The following is a 20,289-nucleotide window of genomic DNA, read 5'->3' as shown; positions in this document are numbered from 1 at the left end:
AATCAATAATAGAGTTCAACATCATTCTGTTATTCAATCTTGGTATGCAACAATTTTGATCTCTAACGAACTTATTTTGTGTTGTAAATTATTCTTCCAAGAATCCTATATATAATTTTACAATTAAGTTCCACCCCTCTTTAGTATCTATATATTCCCCCCCAAATAATAAAGAAATTCTAAATTCACTAGCTGAATATATAACCACGGGATAAAGAGAAGGATCAATTTGTATGGGGCCTTCACCTTCATCTGGTAAGAACTGCATATAGGAGCTGGTTCCAAGTGTCAGGTAATCCTGGTAGGCACCAGTGGCTGCAGTCATTGCCTTTATGGGACCCACTATAAGCAGAAGGGTGAGCATCTTTCCTTAACTGTGAGAGGAGTGTTATATCAAGTAGATAAACTGGAGTACTCATCTTCCTTAACACATTGTTCAATGTGGTAGTTGCTGGAGGTAGACCTGCTGGATATGCTGATCCAGATATTGGTTGAAGCTCTCCACTACAGGTTTTTTTTGGTTGGTTCCAATCCTTGCCTCTGTTTGAATTACAAAGATATCCTCAAATACGTTTCAGTTCTGAAATATTGCAAATATCAAATACTTCTAATAATCTTACTTCTAACCCATTTTTGTTCCATTTTCTTTTATTGTTTTCTGATGGTTATGTAAAACATTCATTACACAAGGTTTTATATTTATGGTCTTCATTTATATCTCTTTGTTTATATATTAACATCTTGTGATTTTTGTCTAAACTATTATTGATATTTGCTTGATTTTCAATTAAATCAATCTTATAAACAAGGGAATTTTGAACACAAATTTTAGTTATTGATAAATGATAAGTATGGAAAATCAGCTAATGTTATAATCTCAATTATACGTATCTTGCAAAATACAAACTACAAAGCAAAATTGGGCCTTTGCTCCAATCAACTTTTAAGAGAAAGAAGAGAGAAGGGGTTACTTACTGATAATGTCCAGGAGAAATGCCTTGAAAGAAGACTTTAGTTTTGGAAGGATCAACATTCTGTTCAACCCATTTAGCCCAAGTGGTTAAACCTTTATTGTATGCCTCCAAACGGTCCATGTCCTTAACCAGATTGTGTCCATCTCTAATATAATCCCATCTGAAAATATGACCATTATCAACAACCGTTAGGTCAGAGCGGAAAACAAAAGGGCCAGTGAATCAATGAGGTAATATTCACAGCAGAATCAAATGCTGACTGTAAAAATCTTTGAACTTGCGATTCTACATTAAAATAGATCCTCCCATGTTAAATTTAAATGTAATGAGATTATGTTGAAATTTTGTACTATTTATCTTTATCCTAATAGGTATTAAATTTTTTGCAGCAACTATAATGATTGATTCTAAATAAACCAAGCATACCCTTGAGATTTTCCAGTGTGGGTCCACCAATGCCACGAGTTGAAAATGAGCATGTCCATGCCTTTCCACGCATTTCCAGCAACAATGGAGTCCAATGTAAGCACTGGCCCCACATTTTCTCGAATTATGTCTACCAAATACGGTGTGCGGTATAGCTGTATAGTTAGTCCATAGTCCTGCACAAAGTCACCCAATGGCTAATCATTATCAATACACTTTGCATGGCTCAGTGTCAATTTGCATTTACATTATACCCACATATGAGATACTATATGACAAACCAAACAATAAATAAAGTGCATAACAACTAGAACTCACGATAAGCATTCATCCAAATCCAATTCTTATATATAAAATAAAAGTTAACTGATATTCATATATTATTTTTGTATTACTTTTTAACAATAAAATAAAAACACATGTTTTTGCTTACATATGGATTTTGCATGATCTCTTATTCTAGGAAAAAGTATCAAATATGATGATGATGGTGATAAAGAAAATTAAATTTTTCTATCTTCAACATAACCTCATCCCGTTATTATAAAACAAGAAACGATAAAGATCTAACATACTTCATGTCTAATTTTGTTTTCAATAATTATCACAGTATGAAAGTGATCTAAAGTAATTCGACATAACATCATTTTCAAAAGGGGAAGCATGTATTGGTATGCATAAAATATTCACGTGAAAAATAATAACAATCTACAAGACTACAACCATGTTCTGTTCTGTTCTGTCAAAGTCACTTTTTAAATATAATAATGCTATCCTTTCACTTTATGCTACACACTTTTATAATTATTAATAATTAATTATTAACTATTATATGTTAATAATAATTTTCACTATCATTTTGAAATTGATTAGTAAAGAATTAAAATAATAAATTATCAACAAAATAAAAGTCAACTAAGAAAATATGAAAGAGATATAATTTGAATATACTTTTATATATATAAAAATAGAAGCGAGGACAATTAGGTAAAATAAAGCTAAAATTAGAGGGATATACTATATATTTATTGGAGTAGTTAACTATAAAGCACTGGAAAACGGTGATTATTCAAACTGCAAGATTTGTCAACTTCTTCACGTGAATAATTCTCAGAATAAAATTTACAGGGCGGCAAGACACTAGATCGCTCTGATCAGAGCTTTAGCTGAATTCATTTGCGTTTCCACCTAATGTCAATATACTTGGGAATTGCTACCTAGTGATTGAGATCTGAAATTTAGAGCTTTAAAATTTTATGTATTTTGTAGCTTAACAATATTAACACGCCATATAAATCGTTTTCAAATAGCAAGCCATGCCAACTACAGTGTCATGTTCAGTGATTGATATCAAACAAACTAACATAATGAACCAAATAATTGCGGGAGTCTCCAAGTTGTAATCACAGGTTGGCATGCACAATCTGTCATCTACCTTAGATAAATTCTACAATTTATTGTCAAAGTCAGGTCCTTCTCCTAATAATAAGTAGAATTTTGGGTTCCCTACAATGAAAATTACTATTGGCGGTTGTTTTCTCCTCTTTTTCTTTTGGGACATTGGTACTTTTTATTTCTATTCTTTATTTTGAACATTTGATTGCTCGTGGCCCAGCAAAAGGAATCTTCTCTTGCCTAAGGAACTATTCAAAGGTATATTATTAAAGCGTTAGTTCATCATATCCGCCCCCGTAACTTTGTTGGCAATGTTTTTCGCATACTTAAATCCATGTAGTTCCGACCTTCCGCCTATCAACTTTTGGAAGAAAAAAAATTCAAAAATGGAAAATTCAATCTAGCTTCCCTTCCAACCTCATTTCTACATTTCTATATTAAAAATGACAAGTGTCATGTGTGGTTTACATTTTTTCTAACCCATTGGCCATTTGGGTCAAGCTAATTAGCTTACTTAAAGTTTTAAGTTTAGACTTTATGGTCACTTATTGTACCAAAAAAAAAGTAACATTTTTTCTAGTTTTTATCTCAAAATCTAGCTTGAATTTTGTAAAACATGGGGCTGGAGAAAACTAGGAAATTAACAAAGGAAGAACCAACATGGAGCATAATTGAGAAGCAAATAAGGAGATGAAAAATGAAGAGAATTAATGAGACAACGATATGAAAATAAAAGTAATACAAAAGCAAACCTGGAAGGTCACAGTGGACAGTGATTCATTTCTCAAAAAGCCGGTCTTGGCATTTGGCACCGACGCGTGAATCACACAGGTCAGTGATCTCCACATATTCAGACTCAGTGAGTCACCCACAAACATTATCTTCTTACCCCTCCACCTGTTCAGGAAATCCACACCATCGAACCTACACCAGAAATATCGCTGTGATATTTACAAAAAGTCATTTATCAAACACTTTCTAGAAGAGTTTTATTAGTCATGTTCCCTCACAGTTTGGCATAAGAATAATAGAGGGACCAAAAAAAAACAAACAAACATGAGTAGGCTGATATACAAGAGAGTAAAAGGTTAAACATGTTTCTCAATTGTGCTATTCAACGTGAAATCTGGAAACAAAAGTGGTTGGTCTCTTCCACAGAATCAAATTGAAGAATTATTGCCAAATCCCATTTATCAAGCACTTCCAAAATTCACTTGGTTAGTGAATGTTTGGTAACAAGCTGAGTTGAACTTGCCATGATTTTCTGAAGCAACAAATAATTACTTTTGTGATGATATCACCAGATTTTATTCTTACCGTGAATCCAAACATACTATTAATCTATTTCAAGTTATTTTTTTTGTGGAAAAATGGAGATACAACATATGAAAGCTATATTTCAATGTTACCTATATAAACTAGTGCTCAAATATGTTTCCATATTGTTCAAAACATAAAATGTAATTATTTCAAAGTTGTACTTTGATCAAAACTACAATTTCACGCCAACTTATGCTGACCTTTAATAACACTAATAGTAACTGAAAAATAGTACAAAAAAATAATTAAGAAATCACATCAAAGTTTCGTTGTTTTTTCCCTTTCATAAATATTGAATCTGGGAACAATGTTAATATATGAATTCAGAAAGTTGGCAATACCTGGGTAAGGCACATGATTCAGGTTTCCAAGCGTATTTGAGGTACTGCTTGTCAGGTCTTCCATACTTTTGGCAATCAAACTGGGGATCAATGAAAGGGCATGTTGAAGAGTTATAGAGAGGATAAGAAGTGTCAACCACCCAACTTCCCAGGAACAAATTGCACCCATTTGCTACAACTAGATTATTCCCTCTCAAGCCACTCACATTGTGGAACTTTGCAGCTCTTGCTTGGTGCAGGGACAAGAACCAAAACAGGCAGAGCAGAGACAGAGTAGTAGTGATCCTGAAACCCATAAAAAGATTTATGAGCCTAAAAAAATGAAAGATAAATAATGGGACTGTGAATGACACTTGTGTGTGCTTATGGGTCATATATAGGATGGAGAGACACGATAAAAAGAAATGCTTGGTGGGTTCCCATGGTGGGGTGCTATAGGACACTGTTTTTTTTTTCTTCTTCTCTCTCTCTCTTACAAGGGGGAAATCTTGGATGGATTTGTGTTTGTGGTTATGGGATTTGAAAATGAAAAAGGTTTGTTTTTATGGGGAAAATCAAATGTTACTTACCACTTAACGGGGTGAACTGAAATGTTCTTTGCATTCCATTCCATCGGTCTAGTAGTCACCACCTAAATTGTCACGGGCCAAAGGTAATCTGTTTCAATAAACTAGTGTGCATTTGACCTATGCAACTCAAGGGATATTTATATTCAGCCTCTCTATATATATTTAAGGTAAATATTAACTTTTAAGATTTACTAACTTTTAGTCTCTAAATTTTTTAGAATTTTGGTTTTTAACTTTTAATTTTTTTTATAGGTTAACGTCTCTTAACTTTTTTGGCGAGTCCTTTTAATAAAATAAAAAAAAGATGAAAAAATAAAGAATTAAAAATAAGGAAAAAAAGAAGAAGTTACCTAACGTCGTTGAAAATCAGGATAAAATAATATATATTTATTACTAATAGGAAAATACGTTTTATAGGAAAGTAGAATATGAATTTGAGGAAATAAAATATTCTCTCATTATTAACATTTATTGTAACTGTATAATACAATATTCGTGTTGTTATTATATACATGTTTCTACCCCTAAAAAAATTATATACATGATTTTCATTTAAATTTTTTTCATATTTTCATTTAAAATTATTTACTGTAGATTGTGTATATATTAATTTTAGTTTATATTTTTTAAGAAAAAAGTTTATATATATATATATATATATATATATATATATATGAGAGAGAGAAAAATGTTATACACTAATTGATGGTATAAAACATTTTACATAATTATTCAATCATATATATGATAAATTTATCAATTTTATTTATATCAACTACTCAATCTAATCTGACTTATCGAAAAATGAATTAGATTGAATTGGACTCTATCTTAATCAATCAATTGATAAATTAGGTTGAGTCAACCGACTAACCTGTTAAAAAATTAATATTATAAAATTAGTCGTTAAAAAAATATAATATATTTTTTAACTCAATAGTTGATATTTAAAAGATGATAATAAATTTCCAAGGTATGTTTATTTGTTTTAAATTATAATTACTCCAAAATTTTGCCTATGACACTTCACAATTTTAAACCAAAAAAAGTTAATCAAATCATAATGATTTATTCATCTACATTAATTTACTTCAAACTTCAAAGAAAGGCCAAAGGACTGGAAAACTATATTCAACCTGTCGTTTGACCATTGGGTTGTGCAGGTTGGTGGGTTAAACCTCTCAACTTATTCAACTGGTTGAAGCATGTTACATGGATCAATTCAATCCATTTTAACATCCTTAATATTCTTTGAGATTAGAATATCATTGTCTTAAACAGGACATAATCCTCCCTCCATCTGGCGGTTGCAACCGTCAGTTTGGGCTCCTAAATAAACCAACAGACCTTGCAAGCCACTAAAGCCCAAAAGGCAGCTTAGATTCTTTTTCTAGTTTAGTGGTCTCAACTCTCAACAAACCCACTACACTACGCAAGCCATGTCATCCACAAGCACGCACCAAATTGGGTTGGACCCATATACCATTTGGTTATCGTCCATTGTGGCAGGTCTTATGCTCATAGCATGCAATAAAGACCAATATGTCTTTTCTATTACTTTATACTCTTACACACTCGCACGACAACAATAACACCAAGTGTAACGATTTTGCACTATTAGCCTAAAAAATTTAAAATAATACCACAACATTTGATTAGAAAATACCGTAACTGAGAGTAATCCCCTCTACCTTGTCACGTTGATGTTGATGTGTGAATGTAATTAAAATGCTTGAGATATCAAAATTCTGCTTTTTTTTGTATTGCATGATTCTTCCAAAATACTAAGATGCTATCACTATAAATGTTACATGATATTTTTTATAAAGTAATGTATATATTTGTTTATTTATCTTTATAGATAATTTTTGGTTAATTTAAAATTATAGAATTTATCTTTATTAATGAAAACATATTCATAATTTTAAATCATATTTTTAATAAATAATCTAATTAATTGAAATTTCCAATATTTATAGATAGTTTTAAGTTAATTTAATATTATAGAAATACCTTTATATATATTGATAATAATTAATTTAATTTTTCAAAATTTTAAATATTTCTCCCAGACTTCTTTATTTTTTTATTAATATAAAGGTAAAGATATGGGTTTTTTTTTTTTGCTTTGATTTATTTTTTAAAATATTTGATAATTTTTTAAATTTTTTTGCAAAAATAAAACATTATTTGATGAAATGATTTTGATATAATTTTAAAAGGATAAATAGGGAAAATAATGCATATTATACGTTATTTATGTATTTTTCGTTGTAAAAGAAAACTTCAAACATATGTACTAGGTTACGATTTTTTGTTTTGTAAAACTGATGATAACAAATTTTATAAACAGAAAGCAAAATCCTCTAAAGTGAGAAGAGTACTAAAAATACATAAGTTCTTCCGCATAACTCTTGTTTTTATTTTCTTCTAGGGTTAGGAATTCCCGCTATGGTAAAATCAATACGTAGCACATTAATCGCAGTTGGCTATTTCGTGCATTCTTTAATTGATTCATCCAGACGCAAAACGACAGAGAAAAGAGTAGTACAGTGGTCAGATTTGACTCATGACCTGCTTTCACGAATTGCTAATGCTCTAGGGCCTAGTTGGGTGTAATGATTCTTGGTTTCTGGTGTATGAAGAAGAATGTAAATCTCACTCTCAGTGTTCATCACTTCTGAGCCACGAGAATAAACGCTACACAATCAACATCCCAGAATTGCGTGGAGCGACCTATCTTGCATCATATAAAGGATGGTTACTTCTCTTTTGCCACGGTTCGTTGTTCTTCTTTAGTTCCTTTTCCAGGGCAACAATAGAGCTTCCAAATTGTCCTTTTGCTGAAGCAACTACTGAGCATGTTCAAGCACTTTCATCTGCCCCAACTTCTCAAGATTGCATTGTTGTTGTGGTTAACCGCATTAGTGATTCTGAATTGGAATTGTTTAGGAATCGCCGTGGGGAGAACCAATGGGTTCGGTTTAAGTAGAGTAAGAGCAGCTTTGTTTCATGGAGGGGAGGAATTTCACTTTTTGGACGGGGATGATAAGTTGGTTACCTTTAGTGCTTCTAAAACCAAGCAATGCGAAGAATATCGTTTATCATCATATGATAAATCTGCCAAGGATGCATTTAAATTGCACTCTACCATAAGCAAAAACCATTTTCAATTGCAGGATAAGAAGAGAAAATTGGGATTATTATTAGAGGAGTTACGGGTTTTTTTCTACCAATTGGGACCCTCCCTTAAGGATTTATTGCTAAGGATTTGAATTTTTTTTTTATTCTCTTAGGCTTTCTTTGTTTTAGGGTACTGTGTGTACGTGTTACTGTCTACTATCAATTCTGTCGGTTATATGGATTAAAAAGTCTTGATGACACATTAGTTGAACACTTCACACGGCCGTTAGTTATTAGTTAAAAGTGAGAGTGCCTAGCTACTTGGATTGGAGATTCAAAATGGATTTTTTGATTTTATATATGTTTCAATTTGTTTTAACTTCTTGTCACTTTTAATTTATTATTTTATCTTTATATTTCAAATTGAATTTTAATATTTTTTTAAAAAAAAAGTTATGAACAGTTAAAAATAATTTTATATCACAATATAAATATAATTGATTATAAATCTAAATACAATTATGCATATAATATTTATTAAGAATTTTATTTTTAATATAATTTATATAAAATAAACATTTTATCATGTACATTGCGCACAAGCTAAAATACTAATTTATGTTAAATAATATTTAAATTTAATTTAAAAATAAAGATGAACGAGTGACTTTCAAGCCTGGCCTGCCATTTTTTCAAAGAAAGTAGTTTTATGAGTTTTTCTTTAACAAACAAATTTTAAGGAATTTTTTATTAAATTTTATTTATTTTTATCTATAATTTTTATTATCTTAAGTTTGAAGTAAAATTTTAACGTTTTTAAAATAAATTATTATTAATAATTATTAATTTTATCATCACAATATCAATATTTATCATGAATCTAAAGTATTCATTTGTTACAAATTTTAGTTATAATAATTTATAAATTTAGAATTATTTATTATAAAATAAACATCTTTTCCGTGTAACAGAATCTAAAATACTAGCTAATTTTTCTAGATGGAAAAAATTTGGTTTTTCTTTCCAAGCTATACCTTTTCTCTCATATTTTTTCTCAAATTAGACATGATTTTAGAAAATTTCTCAATATACATCATTTTCATGTTACATTGGAAAGTAGGATTTGGTCATCAGGACTTTTGCACTTTTTTTTAAAATTAATTTGTATGTTTAAATTTTTATTTTAATTTAAATTATTAAAATAATACAAATATTATATTATATAAATATATTTTTAATTGATTTTAAAAATAATTTTTAATAAGAAAATAATATTATTAAATATAATTACTTATCTTGTATTATTTAATTTATATAAGACATTTTGTCGGTGAACATTTTTTTTAAATCTTAATTTTATCTAATAATATATTTGCTTTAATAAAAAAATTAAAACTTTTAATATTATTAAAATAATATTTTTTTAATTAAAAAATTTAAAATTTTTAATATTATTAAAATAATATTTTGTTATTAAAATTTAACGGAAGATTTCTCAATATACATTATTTTCATTTTTCATGCTGCATTGGAAACCTCGACTTTCGTATGGACTTTTTTTTAATTAATTGAACTTTTATAATAACTTAATATGTAATTTATTTTAAATTTTTTAGAAAATAAAATTTTAAAAAAATGCAAGGTAAATAAATTTCTCCAAACTTGATAAAATTTGAAAAAAGTGAGATTGAGTTGAACTTTTTTATCATTGCCTTTATAATTAAATTCGACCTCAAAATTGTCTTACTTTTTGTGGAGTAGAAAGAGGCAATACTTCTCTTTTCCGTTATCACACCTATATTATATGAATGTGTTTTATCTTGTTTTTCTTCAAACTATATTATAAATACTTTTTAGGATAATACTTACTTCATATAGTCTTTTATATAAGAAACAAATTGGGAGTATTTGATAATATGATTTTGAAAATAATTTTAAAAAGATAAAAAGGGAGAAAAAAATACGTTATAAGTTATTTATTCATTTAACATTGTAAAAATAAAAATAAAAATCCATAGAAAAAAAGATAAAGTATTTGATAGTATGATTTTAAATATCACAATGTTATCTATGAAAAAGGATGAGATTGTGATATTCTCACAAAATATAAGTTATTACCTATCTTCTATTTTTATTTAATTTTTACATAATAAATTTATTTTGAATTTTAAAAACTGGTTATAATATTTTTGGAATGTGATTGTTGTGAATAAAATATATATCATGTTGTGAAATAAATTCCCCTAATAATAATAATTAATTAAAAATAAAGGTTGAAGTTAAATAAATTTTAAAATTTGCTATATATTTGATTTTATCATAATTCTTAAAATTTATTTTTTAATCAACAATTGTATTATACTTTACTCTCTTAAAAATATATTTTTCTCTCATTTTCGACAATTGTATAGTTAAATATTAGTTTTTTGAAATATATCTAAATATCTTTAAATTGAAAATAAACTATTTAGTGAAAAAAAATATTATGGTTCAATTTTGTAGGATATTGTTAAGATTTTTTCAGAAAAATCTAAACAATATCCCCAGATGATAAAATCAGTAGAACTCTCTCCTCTAGAGATATAAAGAATCAAAAGCCAAATCCTACGATGAAAAAAATCCAATAACCAAAGCCGCAGCTTAGTATTTATATGAATCTGCGCAGGTGTGACCTCAAAGCTAGGTTGATTTAGCAAGATGACAAGGGACTGGTCAAATCTGCCTCGTGACCTTGTTTCACAAATTGTGAGTGGTCTAGGGCTTATTGACTTTCTCAGTTTCCGTGGTGTTTGCGAAGATTGGCGCGTGGCTTCTTCCACACTTTCCTCTGAAGTTAAAGAATCTCTTAGGTGTGATCCTTGGTTTCTCATCTATGAAGAAGAGGAAGATTCTCACTCTCAGTGTTCCCTTCTGAGCCCTGAGAATAAACGCTACACCATCAACATCCCAGAACTGCATGGAGCAGCATGCCTTGCATCATATAAAGGATGGTTACTTCTCTTTCGCCACGGTTCGTTGTTCTTCTTTAGTCCCTTTTCCAGGGCAACAATAGAGCTTCCAAATTGTCCTTTCGCTGAAGCAACTAATGAGCATGTTGCAGCGTTTTCATCTGCCCCCACTTCTAAAGATTGCATTGTTACTGTTGTCAACCGCATCAGTGATTCTGAGTTGGAACTCTTCTTCATTTGCAGAGGGGAGAGTGAATGGTCCACGCGCTGCTATGATGGCTATAAGCTTAGTACAATGACAACAGCTTTGTTTTGTGAAGGCAAGGAATTTCACTTTCTGGACGTGGATAATCGATTGGCTATCTTTGATTCTGAAACCAAAGAATGGAACAGGTACAACTATCGTATATGTCGTGAACGATCAAGGGATCAACCTGCATCATCGGTTAGAACATTGAGCTATGTGGTACGTAAAAACGTTTTTCAGGATAAGAATACCAGAAAAATGGGGTTATTAGAAGAAAATGATTCGATTTCTACATGCGGGACTGCAATTCCACACCCTAAAGGTGAATTTCATCGGATCGTGATTAAGAGTGAAAGCATTGAGGCAGCAGCAACTCAACCTGAAAGCCGTCATCTTAAAGGGGTATGGATCCAACCCATATATTTTTATGTTCCTCCTGGCCTAACATGGTAAGTTGTTAGGGTTTCACTTTTTATGTTTTTAGGGTTCTTATTTTGCTGACTCTTTCATGGGTTTGTTATTTATTTCAAACATGGGATTTTATTGATTGATCATCGGCTGTAGATCAAAACCATTTTATTTTAAGAAATTTTATTTTCTTCTTGTGCGCTTTCTTTATTTTTGTCTCGAGTGTGTGTCTATCGAACTCTTCACAGGATTATTGCAAAATGTTGGCTAAGTGAGAGTGCCTGCTGCTTGGATTGGAGATTCAAAAGATGATTTTAAACAAATGTTTGCTTTCTTAGTTTATGTTTAGGAATTAATTTTGAGTTGATATTTTTTATATTGAATAAAAAAATTATATTAAATCTAAATCATTTAATTTCAAAATCATTTTTTAACAAAAATCAATAATATAAAATTAATTTTAATTTAATTTTTTGAATGCACACCCAAACATGGAACAACATTACCGCTGCGGAATTGTTTTTGAACCTTAAAAATTCCTATTCTAGTTCTGTTCTTTGTCTATGATCATGCAAACACTCATGCCTGTGCTGCTAAACCCTTGTGCTAGTTATAATTTTGAAGACAAGTTTTCAAAAACAAGATGTCTACGTAATGTATCAATAACTACATTTATATATATATATATATATATATATATATATATATATATATATATATATATATAAATTTTTCCCAGAAAAAATTAAAAACCCACATTTGTATGACATGCACTGATCCAGATCGTCGTCTGACTCAAGATTTAATTCCCGTGTGCTAGCGCATACTCTGTATACAATGTTCAACAATTTTTTCAGGCTTAATTATGTTTTTACTTTTTAGTATCTCAAATAATTTGTATTTTATAGTCTTTTAAATTTGAAAAATATTTTTTTTTGGTCCCTCGCCTGAAATAAAAACTTATATTTTTAAGTCTCTCAAATCTTGGCGGAAGAACTAAAAATAGCAAATATAAAACACAGTATACATTTAAGATCTAACAATAAAACTTCAAAATAACAAAATCAGATAGTCTTTTTTATCATTCAAATTATCACTAAGTTTAGAAACTGGCTAGTACTGGATGGAGAAATGGTTCTTAAACACCCATCAACCGGCCTGTTTAATACTCATGAAGGAAAGCGATAAAATAAAGAAGAATGTTTAGGGAAAAATAATAAATGTCAATAAAGTTTAATTTATAGAATAGTAAGATATAAATATAATCATTACTCGATCGTATGAAAGATACGAAATATCTTAAGAAAATGACACTAAAGCCCAATTTCTATTCCTTGTGATGGAGTCGAAATATCAAAATAATAGAAAAGTCTATTCCATTTTGTTTGATTTATTTCATGAAATTTGTTTACTATTTAGAATATTCAATCATAACCTTAAAAAGAAATGCTATGCTAAGTGATAGAAAATTAGAAACAAAGCCCAAGTTGGGACTTTTACATTTCTGCTCTGTTCTATTTTGTAGCCCAAACTAACAGCCACAGAATAAATTTTAAAAAATTGAAAAAATAAAGAGTAGTGGAGATGCAGGGGATCGAACCCTGTACCTCTCGCATGCAAAGCGAGCGCTCTACCATTTGAGCTACATCCCCATTTATAAGAATTATCAAGATAAAATAATTACAAAATTTATCCCCAACGTGAATATGAGAAAAGAACATGATCCTTTGTCCCTCATCTCTTTATGAAACTTGAAAACTAGTGAAACGGAGAGGTGAAGGGGAAAAAAAAAAGAGTAGAGTGGATAATGGCTTCGTTATCGCTTTGCATAGCCATGAGAGCACCCACTCCCTCAGCTTCTCTCATTCTCACTACCCCAAAACCATCTTCACTCTCTTTGAACCTTACCCGCACTTGCTCCAGCGCTCGCTCTCCGCTCCTCCATTGCTCCTTCCTCTCTTCTCCTTCCCATCTCTCTTCCCCTTCCTCCGTTTCAGGTATTTCTCGCCTTTATTTCCCATCTAGATATTTGTTTTTTTTCCACTTCCATTCGGTTCCTTCACTAATTATCATTTGGGTCGTTTTGAATTTCGATTTTCTGGGTGAATTTCCATTGTACCTTGTTTCCCATGGTTTTGTGTACTTTTTTTTTGTTGGGAAGTGTTGATAGGGGTTGATGTTGCTAATGGGTTTTGAAAAAAAAATGTTTTTGTTGTTGGGATTAATTTAACTTGAACATGGGTACGTTTTGGAACGGAAGTTGTTCATGTGGGTTTTAAAAGAGATTTTTTTTTTTTTTTTGTCAATTTGAGCCAAATAGGAGTTGATGCCACTACCGATAACTATGTAGCAAACTATCAACATTATTTTCACACTGGCCTTATATTGCTACTATTATTTGTAATAGTAACACTTTAAAATGCTTGCATTTTTCGCCTTTTGGTTTTCGGATTAAGTACAATTAGAGACGCCACTGGTGATGTCTGAATATGTAATTTAGTTGGAATAGATCCAATGAGCTTGCTTCCTGCTTCATGACTGAATTCCAGATTGAGGAGAACCACTTTATTTTTAATCCTACGATCCCTCAATTGTAAATTTTATGATGCTAAATTGTAGCAGCGATGCTTTTAATTGTTGTGATGAAAATTCTTATTCTTTCTGTAATGATTGTCATCTGGTATTAGTAGTACCTATTGCCATCCGTAACATGTTGATGTGACACAAACATAATTGATTCCTGAACTCTTATTGCTAGAAAGTAAAGGATTCTGGTAGGTTATGATGGAGAAAAGACTCAAATGGGATCCATAGCCTGTGTCAGTTAGGAATACCTCAATGCCAGACATAGGGAACTCAAGCCATACCTCATTCTTACATTAAAATTCAACATATTTTGCCAATGAAACTTTCTGGCAAATAACTGGGCAAAGAAAAGGAGAAATTGTGGGCAGAAGAAGGGAAGATACTAGCTATGATTTGTTTGGAGCATTTGTTTAATGTTGCATATAAGTATATGACCATAGCTGTTCTGTTGAATCTGACTAGCTAGCTGACTTCACCTAGTCGAATAAGGCTTTTGTTGTTGATTTGCTTAATCCACATGTTTAAGATAAAATTCTTGTTCAGATTTAGTTTGACTTGATCTCAACTGAATTTTCAATGTTAAGGCTTGTCACTTGGATTGGATTTGACATCTAATGTTGGGACCAGAAGAGGAAAAGGTTCTGGCCTAGTTGTGAGGGCAGGCAAGGCTGCTCTTTGTCTGACTAAGAGAAGCAGATCAAGAAAATCATTGGCACGCACTCATGGTTTCCGCAAAAGAATGAGCACACCAGGTGGAAGAGCTGTTTTAAGGCGACGACGTGCCAAAGGACGGAGAGTCCTATGCACCAAGACCCACCCAAATAGTGGGAAATAGTGGTGAAAAGGGCTTACATCTGTTCTATTTCAGTGGTTAAATTTAATGTATTGATTCATCCAAACTTGTCTGCATTTCAAGATTTTCATTTTCCCCCTAAAAGTGGTTTTTCACTTTTTTGTACCCTGTATTTGTAAAATGTTTACTATTTTGTAGCCTTACTTTTCGTCTCTGTCATCTATAATTCTTGCCAAGTTGCATCTACATTTGCTTCAAAGATGTTTACTACAAAACGAATCACAAATCAGACTTGATGGAATGTCAAACAAGATAATTGATTTTGCATGTAAATTACTTGTGCTATGTTAACAACTGGTATTTTTTCTTTGTATTTTGTTTTCAATAAAATTATTGAGGGTGCATTATGTAATTGAGTACATTCCGTGTGCTGTTCTTTCTACCCAAATTTTAAACTGCTTGTTTGTTTGTTCTAACATATCTTTCATTTGGCTGCTGTGGTATATTACGTATTGTGCACAAAGTCAAATTGCCCACCTTAAATTAAATGGTGCATTACTGCATTGGACAAGATACTTTTAGTCTTTCAGCGTTGAGATTTCCTTTCTTTTCTTTTCTGCTGTGTTCCTTGAAGAGGATGCTTATCGGGAAAAAAAAAAAGAGACAGTAGTGCAGCAGTATTTTCGACGGAAAGTATAAGCCACATGATTTTTTTTTCTTTCTAGTTAATGTCTGTTTGCTTGATCGTAAAATATATTTGAAGGTACCAGTACAACTTTGTTATATTCAGTATCTAATGAAATCCAATTAGATCTTAGCTTTCAACAAGTGGTACAATGACACTGTTGAGTCTTGGGTAACATATTGTTGGTGTATGAGTATGTGACATTGATACTTGTAGGATACATTTCTCTTTTAAGTTATGTGGGATGCATCTAGATGTGTACTTAGTGAGTATTTTCAAATTGTATTTTTTAAGTTTATTAATTGATGTGTTGAAGATATGATAGGACTACGATACAGTTTAGCACACATCATATTATTGTTTACTAAGATGAATTATAGGTTATGTTAATATATTAGATTTTATCTTAACACCAAATGACATTAAGTAAAAATTGTCTAACAAATATACAAGTTATACTTTAAGAATTAAGATAGAGGATATAAGATCTTTTAATACTTTCTTCACAAATGTCATTAGAACATTCGAATCTATCAGAATATGTGATTTAACTAGATGTAGTATGAATTATTTTTTACTTATAAGTTAGATCAAATTATAAGTGATATACCTCACTTTCTATGTATTATTATATTTTATAAACCTTTATTATTTACAATAAAGTACTTTAGACTCAACAAAATTTGTTTTCATGAATAAAATTCAAATTTTTTAATGATATCACTCAAGTTTTTATGATCAATGCCATGATAGCTACCTGAATTTCTTAGAAAGAATAACTCAGTTTTGTATAAGGAATAATGAAATAACTAATTGATCATGAATTGGAACTGAAGAAAAAATGAGTATAATTTCTTCATTTTTTGCTTGTGATATTAACTTCTTCATTCTTTATATATAAAAAAATCCCTTCTTCATTCTTTATTATGGAGTAGCATATGGCGTAAAAAAAAGTGTGGAGTAGTATACTGATAAAAAAAAAAAGTATGGAGTAGTATTTATAAAGATTAATCATCTATGAGGCGTTGGAAATTTCTACTTAGTATAGTGTCTTGATTTTTTAACATTAACTCCATGCATGCATTTTACATAAATTAACGTTAAACCCGTATTTCTATGTAAAAAGATAGTTTGAAGTGCTAAAATACTTCCTCTAAAAAAACAGTGCTTAAAGGATGTTACTGTATTTAATTTAAGGATAAATGAACAATTTTATTTGAATGTGTTATGAAGTGATAAATTGATTCTAAAAAGATGAAAATTATAAATTTAATCTTGTAATAATAATAAGAAAAACAATTATTTTACTTTTAAAATTTGAAGTAATTGAAATGTGATTAAATATATACGAATGTAATTATATGCGTAAATTTTTAATTGAAATTTCTCTATTTTTTTATAGTATATATAAAAAGATAAGATATATATATATACCTCCGCACATTTTTAGATGTTTAACATTTATTTTCTATATCGAAACAATCGACGTTTTAAAATAAGTCCAATTCCTTTATTTTCTAATTATATTCCTATTTGATAATCAATATTGACTTTTACTTCCTCCAATTTTGTTTAAGACCAAAATTAAAAATTATGCTTAGTTCTTTTTATATATAAAACCTAATCGATAATGTTTTATGCATTAATATTTTTTTAAAACAAAATACTCTTAAATATGAGTTATTTGTCTGCGTTCAATAAATAGTAAATAGAACATATTAATGTCTTAGGTTCTTAAGTTCTTTGAAGGTATAACTTTGTCTAGTTTAAAAAGCATTTTGAAAACCTTACTTTTACTATTAGCCAATAAAAATTAAAACAGGAAATATATTAATGATGAGAGATATTAAAGAAATTAAATTAATAATAATATTTTAAAAAAATTACGTTTTATTAATATTAGGATAATTTTGATTAAAAAAATAATTTAAGAAATTTAATTTTATTAATTAAATTAGCTATTTTTTTAATGATGATGAATTAATTAATTGAGTCTCTAGAAGTCAATAATTTAATGGAGTACTATATTATTAAGTTATTAAAATAAAATTATATATATTGACCTGTATATATATAGAAGAAAACTGTTTTTGTGTTTTCTGGTCAACCTTAAACAAGCAGTAGACATCGGTGTGCAGGGGCGGATCCAGTGAGGAAACTTAGGGGGTCAAATATAATTTAGATAAATGTATATTAAAAAAAATTCAAATTAATTACTTTTTATATAAAAAATTCCAATAAATTATGTTCCAAATATTTATTTAAGTAAGTTTGGATAAATGGATGATATAATTGAACATTTAATGTACTTTTTAAAAGTTTATACAATGCTGTTTAAAGTCATAAATTAATTTGAAGATAGATTCATACACTCAAAACTAGAAGTAGATTAAAGACTAATAAATAATGTCAAGAATGAAATTGAGACGAGTGAAACAAAATAATAATAATAATAAATGATAAGTATCGGTATGTCTAAAAAATTGAAGTTATTTCTTATGTAGTATTTATAAACTTATCTTATAGATAAAGGTTAATATTAAATGGTAGTATCATTTAAATTCTCAAATTAATTATAGACGGAGTTGAGAACGACTTCCCAGAGGAGCGCATAGTTGGCGACGAAGCACATCATGAGCAGCGCGGCGAGGGGGACGGCGTTGTTGACCGTGCCGATTAAGGTTGATTACTATTTTTCAAAAAAATAAAAACTGTTTTTTAACATTAAAAAAATCAAAAACTTGTTTGGTGAATAAAAAATGTAAATGGTTTGAGATTTGATAATGCAGATGAATGCATTCTTAGTTCCTCACTCCATTAGTCATGCCAGACAAGCTGTGCCCGTAGTAATACTATTGGCCTATCTCAAAGAAATATCTTTTAGATGTTTCAGTTTTCTACAAGAAAAGGATATTATGGGAAAAAAAAATACGAAAAGGGAAGTCTACCTAGCAATGAGGAGAGGTGAATATAGCAATTGTCTATCATTTTCATGCATGTTTGAAATATATTTTTATAAAATTAAAATTTTAAATTGAGACAAACATAATTAATTGTTTAAGTTCTTCCAAAATGTAAAAGGGTGAGAGTATTTAAATAGAGAATATGTGTGTGTGTGTGTATATATATATATATATATATATATATATATATATATATATATATATATATATATATATATATATATATATATATGATGTTTAAAATATTCATAAATTTCTTTGAGAAATTGGTGTTTAAAATTTTAAAAAGTATTTAACTTATGTTAAATTTAAATATTTTTGTAAATTTAAAATATGAAATGATAAAACAATTCAATTAATTATATTGTAAATAAAAAATTAGTTTTATAATATTTATAGATTATAAAATACGTTTTAAAAAATTGAAGAAGTAAAATTAATTAAATTAGATGCGAAGGTTGAAGTCAAATATTAATTAAAATAAATTATTATTTGAATTTTGAATAGATAATTTATATTTCATTAGTACCAATATAATATGAGTTGTTACAGGTGTTTAATTAATATTATTTTTGTCTCTTGAGAAGAAAAAGTACTAAGTTTGCATAATAGGAGTAGTTTTATTAAATATTATTTAATTATATAGATTTTGCAAAAGTAATATACTCATTGAAATGACCTTTGTATAGTTTTTTTTTTTTTACTTCAAATAAGTATTTAATATATAAAACACTTCAGTGATTCCAATTTTAAATAAGAATTTGTTTAGGGAAAAAAAAAGAAAAATCTATAGAAAATATTCATTATAGGTAATATATATATTATTTTTTATCAGTGATCGTTAAAGTATATTATTATGAACTGTGAACATGTTTGACTCTTTCCATCCTGCCTATGCAAAAGGCGAAACGGGTTTTAAGTCGATAATGTATTTATTGGATGTAGACATGTATTTATTGATAATGAATAGTTATAATAGCAAATCCCATGTATTTATTGGATGCAGACATGCATAGAAGTCGATCATGTTTTCAAGTCAAACTTAAAGAAACAATAGACATCGGTTTAAGAGGGAAAGTCATATATCCTTAATCACACGTATATACCAACTTTTCTTATAAATTCATGAAAAAATTTAGTGACATAAAATTGATGAGTAACATTTAATCTTGAATCCTTAAGAAAACATTTAGTTAGTCATACATAATGAATCTAATTTCTTTATAAAGTTAATGTAATTAAACTTTCACGAATCAGAAATTATTGTTAATAACTTTAAAAATAATATTTCATACACGAGAGTTGATAATTTAATGAGTATAAAAACTTTTTAGACCGTTAATGTATTGACTTATTCTTGGATGAACTTTAGGTTTTCTAGTGTATCGATATATATTTTTTTATAACGCCAAATCGGAGCTAACGTAAAGGAAAATTAGTAGAAAAACACTACAAGAACTCAGAAAAGAGAACCGTAAACAAACTGAAGCTCTATAATGGAACAGCAAAAA

At 29.2% G+C, this 20,289-nt stretch overlaps 4 protein-coding genes and 1 non-coding gene across 7 annotated transcripts; 3 read left to right on the top strand and 2 right to left on the bottom strand.

Moving 5' to 3' along the window:
- Window positions 1–5,130, bottom strand: LOC100816827 (protein trichome birefringence-like 38). Of its 3 annotated transcripts, none has more exons than XM_003542938.5 (6): window positions 5,026–5,130; window positions 4,457–4,741; window positions 3,548–3,719; window positions 1,401–1,576; window positions 976–1,134; window positions 1–540 (listed from the first exon to the last, which is right to left on the bottom strand). In XM_003542938.5, exons 1-6 carry the CDS (start codon window positions 5,067–5,069, stop codon window positions 249–251), a joined length of 1,128 nt encoding a protein of 375 aa, XP_003542986.1. In that variant the 5' UTR covers window positions 5,070–5,130; the 3' UTR covers window positions 1–248. The 3 variants fall into 3 exon arrangements, with proteins under 3 accessions (XP_003542986.1, XP_014621277.1, XP_006594557.1); XM_014765791.3 differs by lacking the exon at window positions 5,026–5,130 and having other exon boundaries at window positions 4,457–4,536; window positions 4,663–4,967; XM_006594494.4 differs by lacking the exon at window positions 5,026–5,130 and having other exon boundaries at window positions 4,457–4,967.
- A 2,346-nt stretch (window positions 5,131–7,476) lies between these two features.
- LOC102668267 (uncharacterized) lies at window positions 7,477–8,017 on the top strand. The gene is made up of 2 exons (XM_006595348.1): window positions 7,477–7,521; window positions 7,628–8,017. Exons 1-2 carry the CDS (start codon window positions 7,477–7,479, stop codon window positions 8,015–8,017), a joined length of 435 nt encoding a protein of 144 aa, XP_006595411.1.
- Window positions 8,018–10,845: 2,828 nt separating this feature from the next.
- On the top strand, window positions 10,846–11,796 carry LOC102668125 (F-box protein At3g56470). The gene has a single exon (XM_006595347.3). It carries the CDS (start codon window positions 10,846–10,848, stop codon window positions 11,794–11,796), a length of 951 nt encoding a protein of 316 aa, XP_006595410.1.
- Window positions 11,797–13,330: 1,534 nt separating this feature from the next.
- TRNAA-UGC (transfer RNA alanine (anticodon UGC)) lies at window positions 13,331–13,403 on the bottom strand. Its single transcript has one exon. It is a non-coding gene; the product is annotated as a tRNA-Ala (tRNA).
- Window positions 13,404–13,489: 86 nt separating this feature from the next.
- On the top strand, window positions 13,490–15,548 carry LOC100500433 (50S ribosomal protein L34). The gene is made up of 2 exons (NM_001251084.2): window positions 13,490–13,748; window positions 14,922–15,548. Exons 1-2 carry the CDS (start codon window positions 13,559–13,561, stop codon window positions 15,170–15,172), a joined length of 441 nt encoding a protein of 146 aa, NP_001238013.2. The 5' UTR covers window positions 13,490–13,558; the 3' UTR covers window positions 15,173–15,548.
- The last annotated feature ends 4,741 nt before the right edge of the window (window positions 15,549–20,289 follow it).

The sequence above is a fragment of the Glycine max genome, chromosome 13, assembly GCF_000004515.6.
Source record: "Glycine max cultivar Williams 82 chromosome 13, Glycine_max_v4.0, whole genome shotgun sequence".
In the NCBI taxonomy this organism is placed as follows: Eukaryota; Viridiplantae; Streptophyta; class Magnoliopsida; order Fabales; family Fabaceae; genus Glycine; species Glycine max.
The sequence above is the reverse complement of the archived record's forward strand: the minus strand, read 5'-3'. Positions and strand labels throughout refer to the sequence as shown.